General features: G+C 56.9%; 5 protein-coding genes across 7 annotated transcripts; 2 read left to right on the forward strand and 3 right to left on the reverse strand.

Annotated features, from left to right (window-relative positions):
• The first annotated feature begins 4318 nt into the window (after nt 1-4318).
• Nucleotides 4319-5901, forward strand: IL17C (interleukin 17C). The gene is made up of 3 exons (XM_077185226.1): nt 4319-4353; nt 4816-5226; nt 5319-5901. The coding sequence occupies exons 1-3, from the start codon at nt 4319-4321 to the stop codon at nt 5566-5568; spliced, it is 696 nt and encodes a 231-aa protein (XP_077041341.1). The 3' UTR covers nt 5569-5901.
• A 743-nt stretch (nt 5902-6644) lies between these two features.
• Nucleotides 6645-10633, reverse strand: CYBA (cytochrome b-245 alpha chain). Its single transcript, XM_054640620.2, has 6 exons — nt 9859-10633; nt 8777-8846; nt 8522-8596; nt 8299-8382; nt 8143-8224; nt 6645-7893 (listed from the first exon to the last, which is right to left on the reverse strand). The coding sequence occupies exons 1-6, from the start codon at nt 9914-9916 to the stop codon at nt 7714-7716; spliced, it is 549 nt and encodes a 182-aa protein (XP_054496595.1). The 5' UTR covers nt 9917-10633; the 3' UTR covers nt 6645-7713.
• A 144-nt stretch (nt 10634-10777) lies between these two features.
• MVD (mevalonate diphosphate decarboxylase) lies at nt 10778-14495 on the reverse strand. The gene is made up of 10 exons (XM_054640544.2): nt 14175-14495; nt 13691-13761; nt 13456-13570; nt 13012-13155; nt 12654-12853; nt 12494-12568; nt 11790-12008; nt 11585-11700; nt 11392-11500; nt 10778-11032 (listed from the first exon to the last, which is right to left on the reverse strand). The coding sequence occupies exons 1-10, from the start codon at nt 14242-14244 to the stop codon at nt 10952-10954; spliced, it is 1200 nt and encodes a 399-aa protein (XP_054496519.2). The 5' UTR covers nt 14245-14495; the 3' UTR covers nt 10778-10951.
• A 322-nt stretch (nt 14496-14817) lies between these two features.
• RNF166 (ring finger protein 166) lies at nt 14818-21143 on the reverse strand. Of its 2 annotated transcripts, none has more exons than XM_054640545.2 (6): nt 20944-21143; nt 19373-19529; nt 18511-18623; nt 18136-18250; nt 17403-17510; nt 14818-16732 (listed from the first exon to the last, which is right to left on the reverse strand). In XM_054640545.2, the coding sequence occupies exons 1-6, from the start codon at nt 21114-21116 to the stop codon at nt 16667-16669; spliced, it is 732 nt and encodes a 243-aa protein (XP_054496520.2). In that variant the 5' UTR covers nt 21117-21143; the 3' UTR covers nt 14818-16666. The 2 variants fall into 2 exon arrangements, with proteins under 2 accessions (XP_054496520.2, XP_054496521.2); XM_054640546.2 differs by having other exon boundaries at nt 19373-19651; nt 20944-21074.
• Nucleotides 21144-21176: 33 nt separating this feature from the next.
• On the forward strand, nt 21177-25356 carry CTU2 (cytosolic thiouridylase subunit 2). 2 transcript variants are annotated; one of them, XM_054640487.2, is made up of 15 exons: nt 21177-21505; nt 21902-21976; nt 22524-22602; nt 22680-22739; nt 22813-22873; nt 23278-23387; nt 23467-23744; nt 23822-23957; nt 24058-24189; nt 24284-24375; nt 24452-24543; nt 24623-24674; nt 24772-24838; nt 24913-24971; nt 25064-25356. In XM_054640487.2, the coding sequence occupies exons 1-15, from the start codon at nt 21426-21428 to the stop codon at nt 25110-25112; spliced, it is 1422 nt and encodes a 473-aa protein (XP_054496462.2). In that variant the 5' UTR covers nt 21177-21425; the 3' UTR covers nt 25113-25356. The 2 variants fall into 2 exon arrangements, with proteins under 2 accessions (XP_054496462.2, XP_054496464.2); XM_054640489.2 differs by having other exon boundaries at nt 21906-21976.

The raw sequence follows: 25356 nt of genomic DNA on the forward strand, positions 1-25356 counted from the left end.
CCCTCGACACCTGGCTGATGGTAACGTGGGGTTTGGGGGCGCTGGGGGATGTTGGGGGGCGAGGGCAGAAAGTGTGGGGTGTGTGGGGCATGTTACGTGTGGTGTGTGGGGTTTCATGTGTGTTTAATGTGTGTGTTACACGCCTTGGGCACAGCTCGGTGTGTGTGAGTTCATTACATGTGTGATATGTCATGTGTGGGATGTTATGTGTGTGTTACACACTGCGTGCACAGCTCTGAGGGTGCGTGAGTTCATTTCATACGTGTTAAATGTCATGTGTAGGGTTTTACATGTGTGTGTTACACACCCTGGGCACAGCTCTGAGTGTGTGTGTTACACACCGTGTGCAGGGCTCTGTGTGAGTGTTCATGATGTGTGTGTGTTCATTATATGTGCTACATGTCACGTGTGGGGTTCTCTGTGTTACACACTGTGTGCACAGCTCTGGGTGTTGAGTGTGTGTTCATTATATGTGCTACATGTCATGTGTGGGGTTTAATGTGTGTGTGTAACAGCTCTGAGTGTGTGTGAGTTCATTATATGTGCTACATGTCATGTGTGAGGTTTTATGTGTGTTTAATGAGTGTGTGTGTTCATTACATGTGTTACATGTCATGTGTGAGGTTTTATGTGTGTTTAATGTGTGTGTTACACACCCTGGGCACAGCTCTGAGTGTGTGTGTGTGTGCTCATTACATGTGTTACATGTCATGTGTGAGGTTTTATGTGTGTTTCATGTGTGTGTGTGTTCATTGCATGTGTTAGATGCCATGTGTGGGGTTCTCTGAGTGTTTCATGTGTGTGTTACACACTGTGTGCACAGCTCTGAGTGTGTTTATTATATGTGTTACATGTCATGTGCACAGCTCTGTGTTTTTATTACATGTGTGTGTGTTGCACACCATGTGCAGGGTTCTGTGTGTGTGAGTTTCATGTGTGTGAGTGACACATCGTCTGTGGGGCTCTCTATATTTATTTTATATATGTGTGTGTGTTTAATGTCTGTGTTACACACCATGGGTGTATTTTATGAGTGAATTACAAACCCTGTGTGCATTTTATGTGTGTTACACACCATGTGCACAGCTCTGTGTGTGTATACATACATATACATACATACATTTATATTTATATTTATATTTATATTTATATTTATATTTATATTTATATTTATATTTATATTTATATTTATATTCCTATTTTACATATAATAGATATGCATTCTTATATTTTATATACATTAATTATATTATATTACATAGAATGTACCTTAATATATAATACATATTAACATTAATGTATTAACATTATATAAATATATTGACATAATATTATCAATATATAAGTATATTAATTTTATACATTGTATATTATAAGATATTACTATATTTTATATTTATATATATTATATTGGATATTATATATTTATATATTTACATATTAAATAATTTTTATATCTTTATATATAATTTTATATCTATATTTCTAAGTGTTTATCTGTATTTATATCCGTGTCTGTGCTGAGTGTGGGAGCTCAGCCCACGCTCCTGTGCACACTCAGAGGGACCCAGGTGTGTTTTGGGCAGCCCTGAGCACAGGGGCTGCTGGAAGCTGTCCCTGTGCCTCTGTGTGTGTGCAATGCCAACATGCACAAATCGTTATTTATTACTGCAGAGATGATATTTAATATGCAGTTATATTCAAATTTATGTTATCTATATTTCATTCTGTGGTATTTTTATTTGTTGTTTTAATTTTCTATTTTATTCCCATTTTCTATGTGCATATATACTCTCAATTTCTTTATCTTTTTATTTATATTATCTATTTCCTTATATATCTATTTACTTATTTATAGCTATGTTCATTATATATACTTAAATTTAAAAAATATTTAAGTATATAAATTTATATATTCCTATTTATATTTATTTCTAATTTATTTCATTTATTATATTTAACAATATTTATTTTTATTTATTTATATTATACGTATTTATATTTTCTTTATTTCTTTCCATTATTTATTTCTTTTTTTCCATTATTTATTTTCGTTCCAGGGGTTGTTTATCCTTGATTTAATATTTCATTCACACACACAGAGAGGTGTTTTCAGTGTCTGTGTGGGTGTGAGTGCACAGGATTAGCTGCAGGTGTGTGCACAGATATTTCCTACTCCTGTAGGGGTCGGGTGTGCAGACTCTGCTAGATATCTGTATATAAATATAGACATATATTTTTACACAAATATAAAATGTATAAATAACTATAAAAGTATATATAAGCATACATACATGTATATAAATATAGACATATATTTTTACATAAATAAAATATATACATAAGTATAAACCTATATAAAAACATATATACATGTATATTAATACAATTTTACATAAATATAAAATATATAAATAAATATAAAACTATATATAACCATATAAAAACGTATATATAAATATATAAAATGGGAATTTATATGTATACTGAGCTATACATACATATAAAAATATATAAATTAAAAATATATACATATGTGTGGGTTTTCTCTCTCTTTAGCTATATATATGCGTGTGTGTTTTTATAGTTCTATATTTTTATTTATTTTTTATATATCTATAAAAGTACGTATTTATACCTTTTCTATAAATATATTTTAAAATTATATATATATCGCTATATATAATATTTTATATATATAAAGAGATGTATATGATATTTATTTTAAGATATTTTAATAAAATATATATTTACATATTTTATATATATAGAAATATATAATTCTATAAATATATAGAAATTTTGTATATATCTGTATATATATTTCTATATATAAAAATACATTTATATATATTTATATAAATATATAAAAATTTACATGTGTATGTGTATTTATAATTTTTGGTTTTACTTATTTTCATTTTTATATATTTATATAAAATATATCTTTATTTTCTTTTCTATAAATATATAAAAATTTATATATATATATAAATTTAAATATATCTTTATATATATAAAATATATATACATAAAGATATATATCTTTATATAAATAAAATATTTACTTTAATATATTTTATATAAATATATATAATATTTTTATATATATTTGGGTGTGTATTTATAGTTGTATATTTTTAGTTTTGCTTATTTTTATATATTTACATAAAATATATATTTATTTTTTCTAGAAATATATAAAATTTTATATATATCTTTATATATAAAATATATTTAATGCATATAAATATAAATCTTTATCTATATAAATATATATATTTATGTGTGTGTTTATAGTTTTATATTTTTATTTATATTTTTATGTATTTATATAAAATATTTTTGGATAAATATATAGAAATTATATATATAATATATATAAAATATATATTTATAAAATATTTGTATTATATATATTTATATATTTTTAGTGCGTATGTATTTATACTTTTACATTTTTATTTCTACTTCTTTTTCCATATTTACATATAAAATGTATATTTATATATTTGTGTGTATGTGTGTGTGTGTGTTTATAGCTGCAGGTGCTGCTGTGTGTGTGCAGTGTGTGAGTGTGGATATTGAGTGTATCCAAGCACGTGTGCACGTGGGCGTGCTCATTTTTTAGGGACGGGATACATATAGAAATACAAATAGATATATAGAGATACAGAGAGAAATGACAGATAGATATAGAGATAGATATAGGTTATATATCTGTAGATATATAGATATGGAAATAGAAATAGAAATAGAAATAGAAATAGAAATAGAAATAGAAATAGAAACAAGATAGATAGATAGATAGATAGATAGATAGATAGATAGATAGATAGATATAGAGATAGATATAGATTATATATATGTAGATATATAGATATGGAAATAGATATAGAAATAATAGAAATAGAAATATAGAAATAGAAATAGAAATAGAAATAATAGAAATAGAAATAGAAATAAGATAGATAGATAGATAGATAGATAGATAGATAGATAGATAGAAATAGATTTAGATAGATATGGATACAGATAGATATAAATATGTACATAGATAGTTATATTGGTATTTTGATATATAGATAGATATTGACATATTGATATATATGTCAATATGTCAATATCTATCTATATCTATATATAGATATAAATAGATATATATAGCTAGATATAAATAGCTAGATATAAATATATAGAGATACAGCTATAGAAATACTGATATAGCCAGAGATACAGGTACAGATAAAGACAGATATAGAAATATAAATATCAAGTTAGAGACACGCAGAGATACAGAGATACAGAGAAGCTCTAGATGTATCTACGTACAGATAAAAATGTACAGACACTGTATAGGCATATAGAGACATCTATAGATATGGGGATTATACAGATAGAGAGACGTGTGGAAATAAATATCTAATAACGGATAGGTAACAGATAAAGGATAGCTAATGGAGAGATAACAGATCGATACACAGGCACACACCTGCCCAGCCCTGGGGCCGTGGGGCTGCACATCGCATTTTGGGGAGGGCTCTGCTGTGTGTGGCTGTCCCCTTGGTGTCACTGTCACTGTGCCGTGTGTGCCTGTCCCTTTGGGTGTCCCTGTCCCTTTGGGTGTCCCTGTCACTGGGCCGTGTGTCCCTGTCCCTTTGGGTGTCCCTGTCCCTTTGGGTGTCCCTGTCCCTTTGGGTGTCCCTGACGCTGTGCTGTCCCCGCAGGGCTGGCTGGCGGTGCTGGCCGTGTGTCCCTGTTCCTTTGGGTGTCCCTGTCCCTTTGGGTGTCCCTGACGCTGTGCTGTCCCCGCAGGCCTGGCTGGCGGTGCTGGCCGTGTGTCCCTGTCCCTTTGGGTGTCCCTGTCCCTTTGGGTGTCCCTGACGCTGTGCTGTCCCCGCAGGGCTGGCTGGCGGTGCTGGCCGTGCTGGCGGCGCTGGGGCAGTGCCGGGGACTGCGGCGCGCCGGGATCGGCTCCGCTCACTCCGCCGTGCGCTGCTTCAGCGGGGCCGAGCTGGAGGACGAGGCTCCCGCTCAGCTACTGGGCCGCAGCCTGCGCTGGGACCGGCACGTCTCGGTGCAGTTGGTGCCGCAGCTGGAGCGCCTGGAGGCGGCCGGGGCCCGGCGGCGGCGGCGGCAGCGCCCGCCCGCCTGCCCCGCGCTGTCGCTGCGCGCCGGGCTCCGCAGCGAGCCCCACGAGCGCTCCATCTCCCCGTGGCGATACCGGTGAGTGCCCCCGGCCCCCGACAGCCCGCGTATCCCCTCCCCAGCCGGTCAGAGCTGGTGGCACAGGGGAAGGTGTCGCCGTGTCCCCGCAGCATCGACGAGGACGAGAACCGCTACCCGCGCAAGCTGGCCTTCGCCGAGTGCCTGTGCAGCGGCTGCGTGGACGTGAAAACCGGCCGGGAGACCACGTCGCTCAACTCGGTGACCATCCAGCAGACCATGCTGGTGCTGCGGCGCAAGCCGTGCCCGCGGCCCGCGGGGCTGGGGCTGGTGGCGCTGGAGGTGGATTACATCCGAGTGCCCGTGGGCTGCACCTGCGTCCTGCCCCGCACGGCGCGCTGAGCCCGCCCCGGTGACCGCGCCACCCGGTGACCGCGCCACCCCGGTGACCGTGTCACCCTGCCCGTGCTTGTTTTAGAGCACCCGACCCCGCCAGGGTGTCCCTCCCTGGTTATTTATCAGTTATTTATAAGCCTTGCTGCCGGGGGGGGGGTTGTACCCTCTATTATTTATTGCTGACCCCCCCACCCCAGCCACGGCTGTGACTCCAGGGCCAGCATCGCCCCACGGCCAGACCCTGTGAGTGCTGCACTCACTGGTTATTTATTCCCCCAAAAAAGGTATTTATTGTCTCCTTCCTAGTGCTATTTAATGCTGCAAATAAAAGCCAACAACTCCTGGCACGGTCCTTGCTCTGTTCCCAGCCAGGGCATTGGGATGTGGGGAATTGGGGCAAAGGGATAGGACAGAGGGACATCGTGGGCAGTGCCAGCTGTGGGACAGCCCTCAGCCCCTGCACAGTGGGCAGGATGAACTGGGAGGTGACAGGGAGGGCACAGGGTGCCCCACACCCCCAGCCCGGGGGGGACCCAGCCCTGGCACCCCGACACCCACACCTTTCCCATGGCTCTGCCCCGGGCACCACATCCCACGGGCATGGTGCCACCTGCCACCTGTGCTGGCAGCAGCTGGGGGGACCCTGGGCCACTGCAGCCCCCAAGGGGGCAGGGTCTGTGTGGGGAGGGGGCAGAGGGGGCCTGGAGCAGCTGCTGATCCCAGTGGGATCAAGGATTTGGCACCCGCATCACACCGGGGAACTTGCAGCAGCCACCCGTGGCACTGGGAAGGGAAATGCTCCCCACATTCCCTGCTGGGGGTGTCCCAGGTTTTGGGGGCTCCTTTGGGACCCCCTGTGCAGCTCCAGGGTGGGGCCCTCCCAGTTCCTCCAGTCCCACCCCACTGCTGGCTCCACAGGGATTTTGGGAGGGGACTGTGGCCATACTCTGCATATCTGCATCCTGGATTTGCCCATAACTGCACTTTTGTCCCCAGAACACCTCCCCAGTCCTGTGCCAGCCCCCCAGGAGCAGGGCAGGGCTGGGGGGATTCCCCCTGGAGCAGGAGGCAGGGCCAGCCAGGGCCTTTCCCACTTTTTATTGCAACAGCAACCGCAGAAATGACAAAAACCAGGGAGAGCAGGAGCAGAGCTGCCTGATCCCCCTGGGAGCTGGGGATTCCCTGAGAGCTGCAGTTCCACAGGGATTTGGGGATCCCCCAGGGAACTGGGGGGTGCTTGGAGAGCTGGGACCCTCAGGGAGCTGAGCATGCCCAGGGATTTGGGGTTTCCCAGGAGCTGAGGAGCCCCTGAAAGCAGGAGACTCACAGGGAGCTGAGAATGCCCAAGGATTTAGGGGATCCTTAGGAACTGGGAAGACCTCGGGGGCTGCAGACCCCACAGGAAGCTGAACATTCTTGGGATGTGGGGAGGTCCAGGAGCTGGGGAGTTCCTGGGAGCTGGAGACCCCATAGGGAGTTGAGCAGGCCCAGGGATTTGGGCATCTCCAGCAGCTGGGAAGCCACCAAGGGCTGGGAACCCCACAGGGATCATCACATTGCTGGGAATTTGGGAGCTGAATGTCTTAGGGGATTTGGGAGCTGAGCATCTTAGAGGATTTGGGGATCCCCGGAGGATGGCGATCCTACAGGGAGATGGAGATCCTACAAGGAGCTGGGCATTGCTGGGGATTTGGGGATCCCCAGGAGATGGAGATCCTACAAGGAGCTGGGCAACTTAGGGGATTTGGGGATCCCCAGGAGATCCTACAGGGAGATGGAGATCCTACAAGGAGCTGGGCATTGCTGGGGATTTGGGGATCCTCAGCAGATGATCCTACAGGGAGATGGAGATCCTACAAGCTGAGCATCTTAGGGGATTTGGGGATCCCCAGGGGATGGAGATCCTACAAGGAGCTGAGTACTGCTGGGGATTTGGGAACCCCCAGGAGAGCTGGGGACCCCAGAGCATCACTGGGGTTCTGGGGATCCCCCTGGGGGCATCTGAGCATCACCAGGGGCTGGGGACCCCCAGCAAGGGGCTCAGAGCGCCGGGCTTTTGGGGACCCCCAGGGGCCCAATGGATGGGCTGCAGCGGGTCCAGGAGCAGCTGGGGAGCAGGAGCAGGAGCAGGGCAGGGCAGGGGGATCCCCATTATTCCACCTCCACAGGGATGGGGTTCACCTGCCCCCCCACCTCCGGCTGCTTCCTGCGGGCGTCGGGGGGCGGCCGGGGCGGGGGGTTGCTGGGGGGCAGCTTCATGGTGCCCCCCCCTTGGGGCCTCTCCCGGGGCTTCTGCTCGATGGGTCTCCACTCCTCCCCTCGGACTGCAGCCTGTGGGGTCACAGGAGTGCCAAGGATCAACCCCCACCCCAAAAAAGGGGCTGCTGGGGGCAGGGAAAGCACAGAGGGACCAGAGTGGAGGATGTGACATGACCCCTGTCCACCTGTTTGGGACAGGCTGTTCCTGCAGCCCCATCTGGGAATGCTTCTGGAATTCACATGGAAGCACTGGTGCATTGGTTTTAGGGGCGGCCTCCCCCTCCCAGCCCCCCAAAGCCCCCAAAGCCCCTCTGCACTCACCAGCAGGTAGATGCCACTGGCAATGCCCAGGCAGACGGTGCCCAGGATGGTGGAGAGGAGGAATCCAGCAGGGACAGCCAGGCTGTGACAGAGATTTGGGGTTCAGAGGGTGCCAGGGGGGCTCATCCCCCAGCCCCGACCCTGCACCCCACTCACGCAGCGTGGAGGACGGCTCGGATGTAATAATTCCTGGTGAGGGGCCCCAGGAGCTTCACCACGGCTGTCAGGTACTTCTGGCCACTGCAGGGTGACAGCAGGGGGTCACTGGGGCTGTCCCCACCCTCGGGGGACAGCCAGCCTCCAGGGACCCCCATCTCTGCGAGGAACCCACCCGCTGGATCCTGTGTTTGGGGGGCACCAGGGGGGACACAGCACTCACCACCTCTCCATGGTGGAGCCCCTTTTCCGTTTGCTCCTGGGATACTCGAGCAGGCACACCAGGACGCCTGCAGCGCTGCCGGGGTGTCAAGGAAAGGCGGGATGGGAGCGGGAATGGCCCCAAGGAACATCCCAAAAAAGGGCAGGGAACGCCCAGCTGGGAGCACGGTGAGGAGGAGATAAGGATGTGACCCCTCCCCGGTCGGGACGGGGCTTTCCCGCAGCCCAGCGCCGGGAATGCTCTCGGGAAGGATACATGGAATACGCCGCGAAGTACCAGCCCTTGAACTGCCCCGCCACGGCCACGATGCCGCCCGTCAGCAGGACTGCGGGAACAGCCGGGATGGAGCGGTCACAGCGGGGCGGGATACCCACCCCAACCCGGGATACGGACCCCAACCCGGGATACAAACCCCTAAAGCGGGATACAACCCCCAAACGGGGATACAAACCCCCAAACCGGGATACAAACCCCCAAACCGGGATATACCCACCCCAACCCGGGATATACCCACCCCAACCCGGAATACAACCCCCAAACCGGGATACAAACCCCCCAAACCGGGATACAACCCCCAAACCGGGATATACCCACCCCAAACCGGGATACAAACCCCTAAACCGGGATACAAACCCCCCAACCCGGGATACAAACCCCTAAACCGGGATACAACCCCCGAACTTGGATACAACCTCCCAAACCTGTTATGCAGCTCCCAAAACCCCGGATACAGCCCCGAGCTCAGGATATGGCCCCCAAACTCAGGATCCAGCCCCCCGCAATCCCCCAGCCCGGGGTTATGGCCCTGGGGACACACGGGACCCCAGCCCGGGGTCATGGCCCTGGGGACACACGGGACCCCCGGATCCGGGGAGGACCCCTGGGGGTCCCCGGCCCCGAGCGCTCCCGAAGCGGATGCGGGGGCGATGCTGGTGCGGGACCCCCGGGCTGGGGAACTCCGGGGCCTTGGGGGAGGTTTTTGGCCTCGGGAAAGGCCCTGGGACCTTGGGGGAGTTTTTTGGCCTCGGGAACGGCCTTGGGGGAGGTTTTTGGCCTCGCGGCCGGAGCAAGAGGAGAGCGGAGGAGGAGAGAACGGAACCGAAGAAGAGAGGGCAGAGGAGGAAGAGAAAAGGAGGAAGCGAAGGCTCCAGCCCCGCCGGGCCGGGACTTCCCGGCCGTCCCCCGCCCGCACCCGCAGCCCGGTGGGACCGGGACCCCACATCTCATCCCAGCCCATCCCCGGGGCTCGGCATCCCCAGCCCGCGGGGCGCTCACTTCTTCAGAGCCCGGGGACTTTCCGGAGTGCCCCAAACCCCCCCAAACCCCCTCACACTCACTGAGCCCGGCGGCGAGCGCCTGCTCGTTCGCCCACATGGCCCACTCGATCTGCCCCATGGCCCGCGACGGAACCGGCCCGAGCGGGTTCGGCTGCTCCGCTCGGCTCGCTCCGAACGGGTTCGGCTGCTCCCGGCTCCGCTCGGCTCGGTCCAACTGGGTTCGGCTGCTCCGCTCGACTCGCTCCGAACGGGTTCGGTTGCTCCCGGCTACTCCCGAGCACCTTCGGCTACTCCCGGCCCCGTCGGGTTCGGCCCAGCCCGGCCGGGTTCGGCTCGGCCCGGTCGGGTCCTGCTCGGCCCGGTTCGGTCCGCTCTGCTTTGCTCTGCCCGCTGGAGCTCGGCTGCTCCCGGTGGGCCCGGCCCGTCCCGGTTCGGCTCCGCTCGGCCGGTCCCGACCCGGAAGGCGGGTGCGGCGCTACCAGCGCAGGCCACGCCCCATTCGTATCGGCCACACCCTTTTAATATGCCACACCCAATTGTATTAACCACACCCATTTTCCACAGGCCACGCCCCCACGGGGACACGGCACCGGCCCGGGGCCACACCGGGGCCACGGCGGTGACAGGAATGGCACGGAGGGACAGGGCCAGCCCCGGGGACAACAGGGGCCATGCGGGGCGACAGGACCCGTCCCAGCAGCAGGGACAGAGGAGGGATGGGGACAGGATCAGCCCTGCAAGGGACAGGGAGGGGACAGGGGATGTGGCATGTACAAGGGACCGGGACATGTGGGAGGATAGGATCAGTGACAACTTGGGGGCATATGGGACAGGAGATGTCCCCACAAGGGACACAGGGGGATGGGGTCATGTGGGGTGGCAGGGCTGTGCAGAGTAACAGGACCAGCCCCAGGGACTGTCCCCATCTCCTGCTCCCCTCCCACCCCAACACACAGAATGTGACACCCCAAAACAGCACTGGAACCAGGAACCCTGTATTTCCTTACAAAAGATTAAAAACCAGCCCCGGGGTGACATCCTGCCCCAGGGCTGGGGACAGCTTTGCAGCAGGCCTGGCTCAGGGTCCTGAGGCCCGCTGGTGGCACTGGCAGAGTCCCCCCGGTGTGTCCCAGCTGTCCCAGTGTCACCGGGGTCAGGCACGGCTCCGGGGCAGCCCGTCCGGGCCCAGGAGATGCTGGCTGGGGTCATCCACGAGCTGGGGACCAGGGCCAGGCTGTGGGACAGGACACGGGTCAGGGACACCGGGGAGCTCCACTGCCTGCAGGGCCCCCCTGCTGTGGGTGGGGGGCAGCTCTGGGCACCACGGACCCCAAAAGGTCACCCCAGTGGGAACGTGTCCAGAAATGGGGTCCTGCCCACCACCCTGGAGATGGGGACAGGGATGGGGTCCTGGAAACCCCTGGGGATGGGGACAGGGATGAGGCCCCACATACCCCCCCGGGAACTGGGACAGGGATGGGGTCCTGGACACCCCTGGGCACAGCAGTGGGGTCCCACACCCCCTCAGGGGCAGGGATGGGAGCAGGGATGGGGTCAGAGCCCCCCCCTGAGGCCATGTCCCCCCACCCTCACCTTGGTGTGCAGGATGTACTGGACAGCCCCGGGCACAGGCTCGGTGAGCACGGCAGCCTCCAGCTCCGGCGGCAGCACAGCCGAGCCCAAGGGCAGCCCCCGGACAAACCTGTGGCACAGGGAGCGCTCAGTCCCCGTGTCCCCAGCATCCCCAGCACCCCCACCCTCCCCAGTAAGCAGGGGGTTCCCTTACTGGTCCCCGTTGGTGGCGGGGGGGAAGCTGCGCCTCACCACCTCCACGAACTCAGCCACGGTGTCGGCCAGCGCAAAGATGACGGCGTTGGGGCCGGCGTCGAAGGTGTAGGCGACCTGTGGTGGCATCGTGGGGACATGGGGACGGACGTGGGGACCCAGGTGAGGGCCACGGTGCCGTGGCAGCCCCGGGGCCCCGCGGGTACCTTGGTGTGGCCGTGGTGGGCGTTGTAGCGGTGTGCCAGCGCGATGATGTGGCGCGACACGTCCGTCAGGTAGAAGATGGGCGGGAAGGTGTCCAGGCAGGTGGCGTGGAACTGGTTGCTGTCCCTCATGGCCAGCTGGCCAAAGCCCTCGAAGTCACGGTCACGGATGTGCTGCATCATCTGGGCCAGGCGCTCGGGGACCACCACCTCTGCCCGGTGCTGCCACAGCAGGGGGGTCACCATCAGCCCAGTGACACCCATGGCAGGCAGGTCATGGTCACCCCAAATCAGTGACAACCACAGCAGGGGGGTCACCATCAGCCCAGTGACACCCATGGCAGGCAGGTCATGGTCACCCCACATCAGTGACAACCACAGCAGGGGGGTCACCATCGGCCCAGTGACACCCATGACAGGCAGGTCATGGTCACCCCACATCAGTGACAACCACAGCAGGCAGATTGTGGCCACCCCAGTTTAGTGACGTCCATGGCAGGAGGGTCACAGTTACCCATATTCGGTGACAACCACAACAGGTGGGTTGTGGTCGCCCTGAATTTGGGGATACCCACAGGAGGAAGGTCACTGTCCCCCCAGTTTGGTGACACCCACCCTCTGTGTGGCACTGCACACCCTCCAGCCCCATTCCAAGGGAAAGGGGACCCTGTCCCTGCCCGGGCAGGACGAGTCCCGTGTCCCCCTACCTTCAGCAGGGGACTGGTCTCCACGCTGGTCTGCATGCCCGCCGTGCTGCCCACTGGCTTCTTCTCCCCACTGACCTGGGGGGACACAGGCACTGGGACACGGCCCCTCCTGAGCCCCCCGAGTCCCAAATCCCACCCAAATCCCGTGCCAGCCCCTCACCACCAGGACGAGGACGCGGAGCTCCGGCCAGTGCGTCTCGGGGGCCACCTGCAGGGCCAGGCTGTCGGTGCCATCGGGGCGCTCCCCGCGCTGCCACTGCACGAAGCCACCGAACATGCTGCGGCAGGCACTGCCCGAGCCCCGCCGCGCCACCTCGGACAGCTCCTCCTCCAGCCCGTAGAGCCGGGCCAGCGCCGACACTGCGGGGACAGGCACAGGGGACAGCCCTGTCACCCCTCCTGCTGCCACCACAGAGCTGGGCCAGCACCAACACTGACAGGACAGGCAGAGGGGACAGCCCTGTCACCCCTCCCAGCCCAGAGGGGACAGCCGAGGGTTGGGTTGGCCCCAGACGCACCCAGGCAGGCGTAGCCAGCAGCAGAGGAGGCGAGCCCGGCGGCCGTGGGGAAGTTGTTCTCGGAGGCGATGTGGATCTTGTAGGAGAGGCTGAGAGCGGCCGCGTCCTCACCGCCCCCGCGGCGCTTCCGTGCCAGGCGCCGCACTGCGGGGACAGTGGGGTCAGGGACAGAGGGGTCAGTGGGGTCAGGGACAGTAGGGACAGAGGGATCAGGGACAGTGGGGACAGCAGGAAAAGAGGGGTCAGGGAGAGCGGGGACAGGGGACAGTGGCGTTGGGGACAGCAGGGACAGCGGAATCAGGGACAGCAGGGACAGGGACAGTGGGGACAGCAGGAACAGCAGAGACAGCAGGACAGGACATCAGGAGACAGTGAGGACAGTGACAGCGGAGACAGCAGCAACAGTGGGGACAGCAGGGACAGCCCCGGTCAGGGGACGCTCACCCTCGCGCAGACAGGCCTGGACCCGCGGGTGCCCCACGTCCGCCTCCTTCCCGTTGAGCCACAGCCGGTCCTCTGTGAAATCCCGGCTGGCGGCTGCCGTCGTGGTGGTCTTGAGCTGTGGGGAGAGAGGGATGGGGCTCAGCACCCCTGGGGGCTGGTCCTAAACCTGGTCCTGGTCCTAAACCTGGTGCTGGTCCTGATCCTAAACCCGATCCTGGCCCTGGTGCTGACCCACCTGGTCCTGGTGCAGTGTCACGCTCAGGGAGGAGTTGATGGGCAAGATGAGGTCGGTGTCTCGCTTGCCCCCTGCAAGAGAGCACGGCATGGCACGGCTTGGAATGGCACGAAATGGCTAGGAATGGCATGAAAGCTCGATGGCACTGATGGACCAGCAAAGCATAGCATGGCACAGCCAGGAATGGCACGGAATAGCCAGGAATGGCATGGCTAGAAATGGCATGGCACAGCCGGGAATGGCATGGCATGGCTAGGAGAGGCATGGAACAGTTCAGAATGGCACCGGTGGACACAAAGCAAAGCATGGCATAGCAGCGCTTGGCACGGCATGGCACGGCTTGGAATGGCACGGCACGGAACAGCACGGCAAGAAGGGACACAGTGCAGCCCAGCCCAGCCCGACCCGGCCCGACCCGGCGGGACACGGCACACCCAGCCCAGCCCGGAGCCCGTGTCCGCCCCGGCCGTGTCCCGGCACTCACAGTACTTGATCACGGCGATGTTCACCGGGGCCGTGCAGGTAGCCATGGTCAGTGCCCGCTCCGCCGCCATCGCTGCCGGCCGTGCTCAGGCCCCGCCCCCGCGCCACGCACGTGACCGTGGCCTGCGGCCGGTCCCGCCTCGCCATTGGTGGAGAGCGCAGCACCCGGTTCCCAACAGCCAATGGCAGCGATCGGACCACGGGCGGCCACGCCCCCTGAGCGTGCTGGGCGGGGCCTGCGGGGCGCCATTTTTGAATTGGGCAAGACCTGTGCATGCGCAGATGCTCCCGGTACCTTCCCGGTGCTCCCGGTACCACTCTCGGTTCTGTTCCCGGTACCGCTCCCAGTGCTCCCCGCACCGCTCGGTCCCCAGTACTGCCCCAGTGCTCCCAGTACACCTCCAGTGCTCCCGCACTCCCTGTCACCTTCACATCCCAAATATCCAAATATTCCCGGTATAAAAACACCGGATCCCTGGAAGTGTCCAAGGATCCATGGATCCAAACGTCCCTAGTGCTGTCCCCGCTGTCCCTGGGAGCTCTCTGAGTGCTCCCACAGCCTTCAGGGCCACTGTATCTCAGTGCCCCAGCATCCCAGTTCTCCCAGTATCCCTCCAGTGCTTCCCCCCAGCAGAGGCCACACGTGGATGAAACTGCCTTTATTGAGAAAAATGGTTTGCTACAAATACGTCATCGAGTTAATTCCTCTTCAAAAAACAGGACGGCTCGTTAAAAGTTCTAATTATGCAAAAAAGTGGTGGGTGATGCACTGGTGGGCACGGCCAGTGGGATATCCATGGACCCCTGGCACAGAGGGGACCCCTGGCACGGCCTGGTGTGGCCCCTCACACCCAGGGCCTTAAAGTGCTTTACAAAAGCAGCTCTTGCTGCCCCTGCTCTGTCTCTGTGGGGCAAAAAGGAGAAGGAAAAGGAGGAGAGAGGGAAGGAGCCCGAGGTTAACAGAGCTGGATCTCTCATGGAGGCTGCTCCAGCTGCTGAGGGTCCCAGCTGAGCACAGGACAGGGGAATGCTCTTGGGTCCCTCCTGGAAGATTCCAGTGCTCTCCATCCCACAGGAACATCCCCCAGGTGCCAGCACTGCAGGGCAGGTCAGAGAAGGTCCCATCCCTTTCCCTGCCCTGCCAGGGGAGCTCAGAGCTCCCCAAATCATCCAGCACTATGAAAACCAAAACAAACCCCAAGGCAGTATTGCTAGAGCAGAGCTGGAGCCAGGTTTTGGATAAAGCTCAGGAATTCCTCGAGCAGAGGGGGCCTCTCCCAGCCTTTCCCTGCAAATCCTGCAGGAAGGCTCTTGGGAATCACCCCGTGGCCGGTGCCATCTCCCTGCCAGCCTCTCCCAGCCCTCCAGAGCCAACCCCAGCAGCAGCAGGCAGGGCTGAGAGGAAGGGGCAGGGGCAAGGGGGCACCAGGATGCTGTGGAGCACCTTGGATCAACAGTGCCCCCATTCCCAGGGAGGGATTCCCACAGGGAGATGCAATCCCTGATTTCTGGGGGGGATCAGCAGCTCGGGGCTGGGATCCTGCATGGACAGCCATTCCACGGGCAACCAGCACCTGGATCCAACCCAACCATCCTCCTGCTCCCTCACAGGCAGAGGAATTCTGCTGAGGGAAGGGAAAGGCCCAGAAATATCCAGGGATTTCCCAGAAAGATCCCTGCACTTTCCCCTACCTCAGAGTCCGACCCGCTCCGGGATCCAGCTCCTGCCTCCTGCCCCATTCCCAATCCACGTGTTCATTTGCTTGGGTTATCTGTGTAAAAAATAAACTTTCTTGATAATGTTCCATAAAAATACTCTTGTCCTGGGTGGCAGATATTGCAGAGTGAAGGGAGAGCAGCTTCTGACCCCGCTCTAGAAAACGTGGAAAAGGCTTCACTGCTTTGTGTAGAAAAAGGCAAGGATTTGGTGTCCCAAGAGCCGGTACAAAACAAGGAAGGGGAGGATTCCCTGGATGCTGGATGCCGTCCTCCAGGCCTCCTCTGAACCACTCTTCAGTCTCATCCTGGGATTCAGGTGAAGGAGGCAGCTCCAGCCTCCAGCACGGGGGTCAGGACAGCCTGACATCTCTAGAAAAATCCTTGGAGAGTTTAAAAAAAGAAGCTCCATGCTGCCTTCCTCCTTTTTTAAAGGATGTGGCTGATTCCAGTCCCAAAGGAGAGTGTTTGGCATCCAATCTATCAGTTTCAGGTACCTATTCTGCTGCACCAGAGAGCAGGGACGAGTGTGCCAAAAAGCATCTAGCAATAAATAGATCTGGACACAGGGCTAAGCTCCCAACACGGATATTAAACCCCAATCCAAGGATTGATCCCAGCCCTGCTCCACAGCTCTCTGCTCACTCGCTGGGACAACTGGAGAGGCTCCACCTTCTTCAACAAGGTGGGAATTGCAGTGGGAACAGAGGCAGCAGAGGGGCTCCAGAGGGTTCCTGGAGTGTCCAGAAGGAGCCAGGGCAGGGAGAGGGATCAGCCTCAGTTCTCAGAGAGGGACAGAGCCAGGGCTGCCTGCAACGCTGCCTCCTCGTCGATGTTGTAATCCTGGAAAGCAAAGAGGGCAGCTCAGGAGAGCTGGCACAGCCAGGGCACACTGTGCCCACGGAGCCCTGCCTGCTCCTCGTGGAGCCTGAATTCCCCTGGCACACAGACCCCAGGAATGCCACCCGTGCTCTCTAGGGTGTCCTCTGTGCCCACACCCCTCTCCTGCCCAGGCTCTCACACCTGCCAGGGGGGATGGAACCTGCCCACACAAGCTGAGACCAAAGGGTGAAGCCTTCCAGCAAAGGCCAGGGGTTTTTGCAGAGCTCTGGGTTGGGATATTCCTCTGAAAATGCCTGGAGGTTCTTTTTCCTGACATCTCTCCAATGAAAGCAGGATGGGAACAGAGCCTCCCCTGAGGCCAAGGCTGAGCCATCACCACTGCCCCCCACACAGGAGGGGTCAGGGGCCCCCCATGTGCAGCAACCACACCCCCCCAAACCCCTGGGCAGGGCTGCTCCCACCCCCTGCTCCCAAAACCTCCAAGAAAAGGAGTTTTGTGTTACAGCTCCTCAGGGGAAGAGTTCCATGGAAAAACCCATTTTGTGGAGTGCAGGAACAACCCCCTCTCCTCCTGGTGTGTGTGAGGACACCCTGGTGGCTGCGGGGCTCTCATGGGTGGGACACATGGTTTCACCTCCTGGCACAGGACACGGCTCAGGGTCAGACTCACCACGAAGGTGTCGTAGGAGAACTTGTGCCTGTGGAGCAGGTGCTGCAGGAAGTTGGCACTCTTGTAGCTGGGATCCCCCCAGGGCATGGCCGAGCACACCGGGCACACCTGTGGGGACATGGACACGGGATGGTGGCACCTGCACATGGCCTTGGACACTGCCAGGGATCCAGGGGCAGCCACAGCTGCTCTGGGAACCTGTGCCAGGGCTTCCCCACCCTCACAGGGAAGGATTTCTTCCTCATATCCAACCCAAACAAACTCTCTGGCAGTTTGGATCCACTCCCCCTTGTCAATAGCCTCTCTCCACCTTTCCTGAAGGTCCTGGAAGGCCACAATTAGGTCTCCCTGAAGCTTCTCTTTCCCAAGCTGAACAATCCCAATTTTCTCAGCCTTTCCTCACGGCAGAGCTGCTCCACCCCTCTGATCACCTTCATGATCTCCTCTGGAGCTGCTCCATCAGCTCCAGGTCCTTCCTGTGCTGAAGATCCCAAGTTCCCCACCTTGGTCAACCCAGAGGGAACAGGGAGAGGAAATCCAGCACCACCTGGTTTGCAGGAACAGGGGGATGGAGGCAGCTCATTCCAGGGAGCCTCTAACAAAGCAGAGACAAATCCCCATCTCCCAAAGGGATTTAAACCAGCTGGAACACAGCTGTGCCTCCACAAACACCCTGATGCTGCAGGGTGGGGCTGGTTTCCAGAGCTGTCCCACACTCCCCAGCAGCACTCACCACTTTGTTGGGGTCATTCCTGTGGTTCTCCATGCAGTGCTTCACCAGCTCCTGCTGGTCCAGGTTCCGCGCCCCGCAGTACGGACACACGAACGTGGAGCGGTTGGGAATGTTGCTGCAGAGAGCAAGGATGAGCTCAGATCCCAGGGGAGGCTGCACTGCCTCCTTCCACACTAACACACAGCTCTGTGACAGCAGGAGCCAGCCCAGCCCCTTCCAGCTTCCCAGCCTGGGTGGATCCTTCATCCCACCCCACACCCCAAAACCCGGAGCAGCAGCGCCAGGAGGGAACAGGTGCTGCTCTTCCTCCCAGGGACAGGCACAACACACACCTGGATTTTGGGGCAAGCAGGGAGGGCCCTGTTTCAGCCATACCTGGGAATAGGCTGGGATGTGGGGACCACTGGAACAAACTTGGGGCAGTTGGCCATCTGCTCCTGCACCTTGGCGCAGGACGAGATGTGAGAGCGCATTTTGGCCAGGGTCACCTGCAGGAGGGGGACAAGAAACACTCGTGGAGCTGCAGAAACACCTGCCAGGAGCCAGGACAGCAGCTGGGCTGGGAGTGAGCTCTGCTCCACGACCCACAGCAGTGGGAATGCTGCACCCATGGAGGGGTGGACAGCTGGCGTGCAAGCCCAAGCTGAGGTAATAGGAGAAATAACAATTGATGATTTTCCAGTGTTTCCATAGCAAGGAAGAAGACAAGGCCATCAGCATGGAAACAGATTAGAAAAGATACATGAAAATTTTTGTAAGTATAAGTAGATGTGTATATGTGCCTTATTAAATTTCTGTAAAACTTTTACCAATTATACTGGCGTTAATTGCTTTGCACCAACGAATATAGTGAGTTATTGTGATGTAGTTATTGACTTAAGATCACACTTTTTTAAGAGTATATAAGCTGGAGAACACACAGAATAGAAAACTTTTTTCTTCTTAGACCTTGATCACGTGTGTTTGTCACATCCAGTCAAACTGTGACATGCACCCATCCATCCTTCCTCACAGGACGGAGATTTGGGGCTGCAGGGACCCCCAGAGGTTCTGTCCCCATTCCCTGGGAGCAGAGCCTGACCCCCCTGGCTATCCCCTCTGTGCAGAGCCACAGGTGCCCCCAAGCCTCCTTTTCTCCAGGCTGAGGCTCCCCCAGCTCTGTTTCCTTCTCTGTACACATTCCAGAGGAGGATGAGGACAACAGGGACCATGAGGACAAGCAGCTGCACAGCTTTACCTTCTTGCTGCAGCCTCTGCAGGGAGCCTTGTAGGACGAGAGCTGTTTCTCCACGCTGGAAGCCTTCTCCACCTTCTTGGGGTCGAAGGGCACGCGGCAGAGCGGGCACAGCGGGGAGGGCACCTGCAGGCAGGGCTGCAGGCATTCCCCACAAAACCTGGGGGCACAGGGGGGCCCTGAGCACCTGCAGGCAGGGCTGCAGGCATTCCCCACAAAACCTGGGGGCACAGGGGGGCCCTGAGCACCTGCAGGCAGGGCTGCAGGCATTCCCCACAAAACCTGGGGGCACAGGGGGGCCCTGAGCACCCCGGGCACAGCAGCACCCCAGCAGGGCACCCCTGCTGCCCAGGATGCCCCAAAGCCAGCTGATGGGTTCTAGCTTTTTAGCAGTTTTAGGTTTTGTGTTTTCAGATTCTGGACTGCGTTGGTAATAACCCTGAACTCCATACAAAGTGTCAGCAGTTCTCCTCACAGCTCAGGCACACAGAACAATCCTTTTCCTCTCCTCAGGCACACAGAACAATCCTTTTCCAGCCCCAGAACCAAGGACATCACTGCAGCTTCAGGCCCAAAAAGTGCAAACAACAAAAAGACCCAAAAAGTGCAAACAACAGGGAATGGAGGAGAGCAAACTGGGAGGATGGGACTGCATAACCTGCAGCTGGAATTGGACAATTAACCCCAATATGGAAATGGACCAAATCTTATAAAAGTGTGAAAGCCTGTGACTTAGAGTCCATCCTGGGCTCTTATACTGCCCAAGGTGCATCCTTTGAAGGCTTCTTAATAAATCCCTATTTTACTCCTCTAACTCTGTCCAGCTTCTGTTCTAGGCAGCCTTTCAGGGCACCACAGGGATCAGCATTCCTACTGGGAGAACTGGGAGAACTGGGAGCAGGTGAGTCCCCAGGGAGCTCCTGCAGGCTCAGACAATTCCCCTGCTCCAAGGCTGCATCTGAAAGGAGCCCAAGCCCGTGCTGGGTATCCAGGCCAGGCAGGAGCCTGGATCAGCTCATTCCAAGGTCCTTACAGCCCCAGGAGCAAAGGAATCCCGTCCCCAAAATCCGATTATCCTGGCATTCCTGGTCCCTCCTGCTCACCAGGAACAGGGAATGAACCCCCCAAAGGCTCTGCCACTGCCAGGGCAGCGGGGATGGGCAGGGGGGATCATGGAGGGGTCAGGAATCGCCCCCAGCCCCAAACAAGCAGGGGTGAGGCGGTGCTGGGGCCCCCAACAAAGCCCTAGGACCCGGAAACATCCCCAAAATCAGATGGAAAAGCGATCAGGAGGTCCCCGAAATGCTGGGGGCACACGGGGGGGGGTCCTGGGGACAGCAGCCAGGCCTGGGAGCTGAGGGAGGGGAAGGGGTGGGATGGGATGAGGGCCCCGGTACCGAGCCATCCCCGGTGTGGGCCGGGGGTCCCGGTGCCGGCTGGGCTCACCGGGCAGAGCGCCCGCAAGGATCCCCGGCCGGCACAGCGCCCAGCCCCGCGTCCCGCCCGTCCCCGGGGCCGCCTCAGCCCGAGGGTCCCCGGGGGTCCCCGCCGCCCCCGCCCGGGCCCCGTCTCACGTGTGCCCGCAGCCCGCGATGCCGACGGCGCGGTGGAAAACCTCGAGGCAGATGGGGCAGCTGAACTGCGCCTCCAGCGCCTCGGCCGCGGCGCCGGGCCCGGGGGCGGCGCGGGGGGGCCCGGCCGGGCCCTGCGGCCGCTGCGCCGCCGCCACCAGCAGGCTCCGGAACATGGCGGCGGCGGCGGCTGGCGGGGCGGGCGCCACGTCATCGAGCGGCGCCAACGCGTCATCGCCGCGCGACGGGAGCGCACCGGGACACGGCGGGACCGAGAGGTGCCGAGTACGAGCCGAGCGAGGCCGAACGAGGCCGAGCGGAGCCAAGCGGAGCCGCGTGAGAGCCGAGCGGAGCCGAACGAGGCCAAGCGGAGCCGAGTGAGAGCCGAACGAGGCCGAGCGGGGTCCGAACCGAGCAGGGCCCCCGGGGACTCACCGGAACCCACCTGGACCCACCGGGACCCACCGGGGCCGAGTAGCGCCGCGATGTGCGACGTGGAGGGTGGCGGTGGCGGCTGCGGGGCGGACGCGGAACCGCCGCGGCGCCGCCGCGCACCGGCAGACAGGTGTGAGTCCGGTCCGGCCTCGGAATGGACCCTCGGGGCCGCTCCCGGTACTCCCCGGTATTTCCCCGGGGGTCCTGCCCGCCAGCACCCCCCGGTACCGCCCCGGTGTCCCTCCCGGTCCTGTCCCCGGTGTCTCACCGGAATCCCCCGGCCTGCCTCTGGTGTTACCCCCGGTACCGCCCCGGTGCCGCTCCCGGTATCCCTGCAGTGCTCCCCAGTGCCATCCCCGATCCCCCGCTCCCGGTAATCCCCCCGATATCTCTCGGTTCTACCCCCGGTAACATCCCGGTACCCCTGGTGCTGCCCGGGGGCCGGGAACCCCCCCTCCCTTCCTGCTCGGTAGCGCTCCCGGGGGCTCGGTCCCGATGTCCCCGGTGACCGGCCGTGTCCCCGCAGCCAGCCCCGAACGTGCATGAAGTGCGGGCAGAGCACGGCCGCGCTCGTCATCCGCGTCGGGGACCCGTTCTGCCGGTGAGGGACCGGGGACAGCGTGGCCATGGACAGCAGAAATTGGAGACATCGGGGCTTGGGGACATCGGGGCTGGGGACATCAGAAACTGGTGACATTGGGGCTGGGGACATCAGGGCTTGGGGATTTCAGAAATTTGGGACATCAGAAATTGGGGTCTTTGAGTCTCCAGAAGATGGAGGCTTGGGAACTTTGTGTCTTGGGGACATCAGGGACTGAGGGCATTTGTTCTCAGGGATGTTGTGTCTGGAGCATTGGGATGTTGGGGCTGGGGACATTGGATCTCTGGGACTTCAGGGTTTGGGGACATTGGGTGTCTGGGACATCGTGGCCAAACAAGATCAAGGCTTAGGGACTTTGAGTGTTGAGGACACAGAGGAGGGGGGACAGGAACGTTTGGGGTTGTGGCTCATGGGGGTCATTGGATCTCTGGGATGTTGGGGCCTGAGGATGCTGTTCTGGGGGACATCAAGGGGACTTTGGGGTGTAGGGTCTGGGGGTGTGGGCCTGGCCATGGCTCAGGAATCCCTGCGTCCCCGTGTCCCCCAGTGGCTGCTTCCGGGAGTACTTCGTGCACAAGTTCCGTGCCATGCTGGGCAAGAACCGCGTCATCTTCCCAGGAGAGAAGGTACTGACGGGCAGGGGGACCGCCAGGGGACCCGGGGGTGGCCCCAGGGCCCGTGACCATCCCTGCTGTCCCCACAGGTGCTGCTGGCAGTGTCGGGGGGCCCGGCCTCCAGCGCCATGGTCAGGCAGGTGCAGGAGGTGAGTGGGGACTCGGGGGGCACACGGATCATCCCCTCTCACCCCACAGCTCACCCCACTCCTCTCTCTGCAGGGACTCAGCCGGGAGGCAGCCAAGAGGCTCCGCTTCATCCCCGGCCTCGTCTACATTGAGGGTGAGGGAGCCTCTGTCCAGCTGCCCATTCCCAGCCCATCCCCTGCTCTATGTCCAGCTCTCCAGTCCCTGTTCCATGTCCAACTGTCCATTCTAACCCCATTCCCTACTCCTGTCCAACTGCCCAATCCCTGCTCCGTGTCCAGCTGCCCATTCCCAGCTGCCCATTCCCAGCCCATTCCCTGTCCTGCTGCCAGTTCCCAGCTCACTGCCTGTTCCTGCCCCATTCCCAGCCCTGCTGCCCATCCCTTGCACGTTCCCAGCCCCACTCCCTGCTCCCTGCCCTGTTACCAGCTCCCAGCACAGTGTCCCCTGCACTGTGCCAGGGCTGTGGAGCTGCCACCCTGGCCCCAGGGACAGGGCTGGCAATGTGGCAGCAGCCCTGGCACTGTCCCCTCCTTGCAGAGGGAGCTGTGCGCAGGCAGAGCCCGGAGCAGCGGCAGCAGACCCTGGCCCAGATGGAGACCCTGCTGCAGGCCACTGGCTTCCCCTACCACCTGATCCACCTGGAGGAGGTATTGGGGTGACATGGGACACGTGCTGAGGTGAGGGGACACATCTGGACAACTTGCCCTGTATCCCTCTGCCCCACAGGCGCTGGAGCTGCCCCCATCCATCTTACAGCCAGGGCCGGAGCGCGCCAGCACATCCAGCCCGTCTGGCCCTTCCTACAAGGAGGCTGTGGACAGCTTCATCCAGCAGCAGCGGCAGGATGGGGACAGTGGCACCTCTGTGCCTGGTCACAGCACCCCAGACACGCCAGCAGGAGCCACCCCCTGCCTGCCGGACGCTGCCCAAACCCAGGAGCTGCTCCGCAGCTTCGAGGCCGCGGCGACAGCGACGGCGCGGGAGGAGCTGCTGGAGATGCTGCGGTGAGGGACTGACCCTGCCTGGCACTGCTACCAGCTGGGCACAGGGTGGCTCTGACCCGCTGTCCCCTCGTGCCCAGGACCCACCTGATCGTGCAGACAGCCCGGGACAAGGGCTATGCCAAGGTGATGATGGGCGAGAGCCTCACACGCGTGGCCATCAAGCTCCTCACCAACCTCTCCCTGGGGCGCGGTGCCTACCTCGCTGTGGACACGGTGAGCTGGGGACAGCCACCCGCACCCCAGGGGTGACACGATGCCATGGGGGCGTGGTTTGGTGGTGGCACAGTCCCCTGGCAGCCCTGCACACCCACAGGGCTTCACAGACCAGCGGCATGGCGACGTGATGGTGGTGAGACCCATGCGGGACTACACGGCCAAGGAGATCGCCTTCTACAACCACTTCTTCAGCGTCCCCACCGTCACTGTGCCACCCCTCTTCACCAAGGTAGGGGGGCCCGTGGTGGGGAGCCCACGCTGTGTGTCCCCAGGGCAGAGACAGGAGCCCCAGTGCTGCCCTGCTCTCCCTGTTGTTCCCACAGCGCCGGGAGAAGCTCAGCATCCACCAGCTGGTCGAGCGCTTCCTGCTGGGGCTGCAGGAGGAGTTCCCCTCCACCATCAGCACTGTGTACCGGTATGGGGGGTTCAGGGGGGGGTACTGGGGGTGTGGGGGGATTGGGGTGCACTCACAACCCCCATTTTGGCTGCAGGACTGGGGAGAAGCTGAGCCCAGAGCCAGCCAAGGCCAGCAGCGAGTCACAGCGCTGCCTCCTCTGCCTCTGCGGCTTGGACACCTTTGGGGGTGAGTGGGGAGAGCACTGGGGACCTGGGGGATTTGGGGAGCAGCCGTGCACCCCTCGGTGACCCCCTGGCTCTTACAGAGGAGGAGCTGGCTCTGGAGCCCACGCTGATCTGGGAGGAGCCAGTAGCAGGGTGAGCACATGGGCTGGGGGCATTCCAGGATTCCACAGCCACTCCCAGGCCACCGCAGTGGCACCGTTGAGTGTCCCTGTCCTCCCCTGTCCCACAGGGTTGAAAGCAAAGCTGCCTACATCCCCCTGCTGTGCTACAGCTGCCGCCTCACCTTCAAGGAGCTGGTGAGGTTTTGGGGTGCAGAGGGTGGGTCTTGGGGGTGGTGGGGGTCCCCAGGCTCACGGCCTCTCTCCTGCAGGGTCCCCTTGACACGCTGCCACCCTACGTGCGCGCCGAGGGCCAGCGCAGGATCCGCAGGTACCGGGGCTGGGGGGCCCCTGGGGCTGGGGGGCTCCTCCCTACCTGCTCAGCCCCCGAGGCCGTGTCCATCCAGTGTCTGTCCCCTGTAGAGCTGAGATGGAGCAGAACCAGGAGACCCAGGAGTCCAGCGAGAGCTGAAGGGGTTGTGGACAGCGGGGGACATGTCCCCATCCCACTGCTGGGGCACTGCCACTCCTCAGGGCTACATTCCTGACACCCAGGCAGCTGCTTTTATACCCCATTTCTGTGCCAGCCAGGGGCAGGGAGAGCCCTCATCCCCATTTATTGGAGGTTGGGGGGCAGGTCCCTGGTCCCCCCCACCTCCCTGCCCCAGCTGCCTGTGAGCCAGGGAGGCCTCAAGTTTGTTTTATTCGGTATCTGT

This window comes from Agelaius phoeniceus, chromosome 12, assembly GCF_051311805.1.
Source record: "Agelaius phoeniceus isolate bAgePho1 chromosome 12, bAgePho1.hap1, whole genome shotgun sequence".
Classification (NCBI taxonomy): Eukaryota; Metazoa; Chordata; class Aves; order Passeriformes; family Icteridae; genus Agelaius; species Agelaius phoeniceus.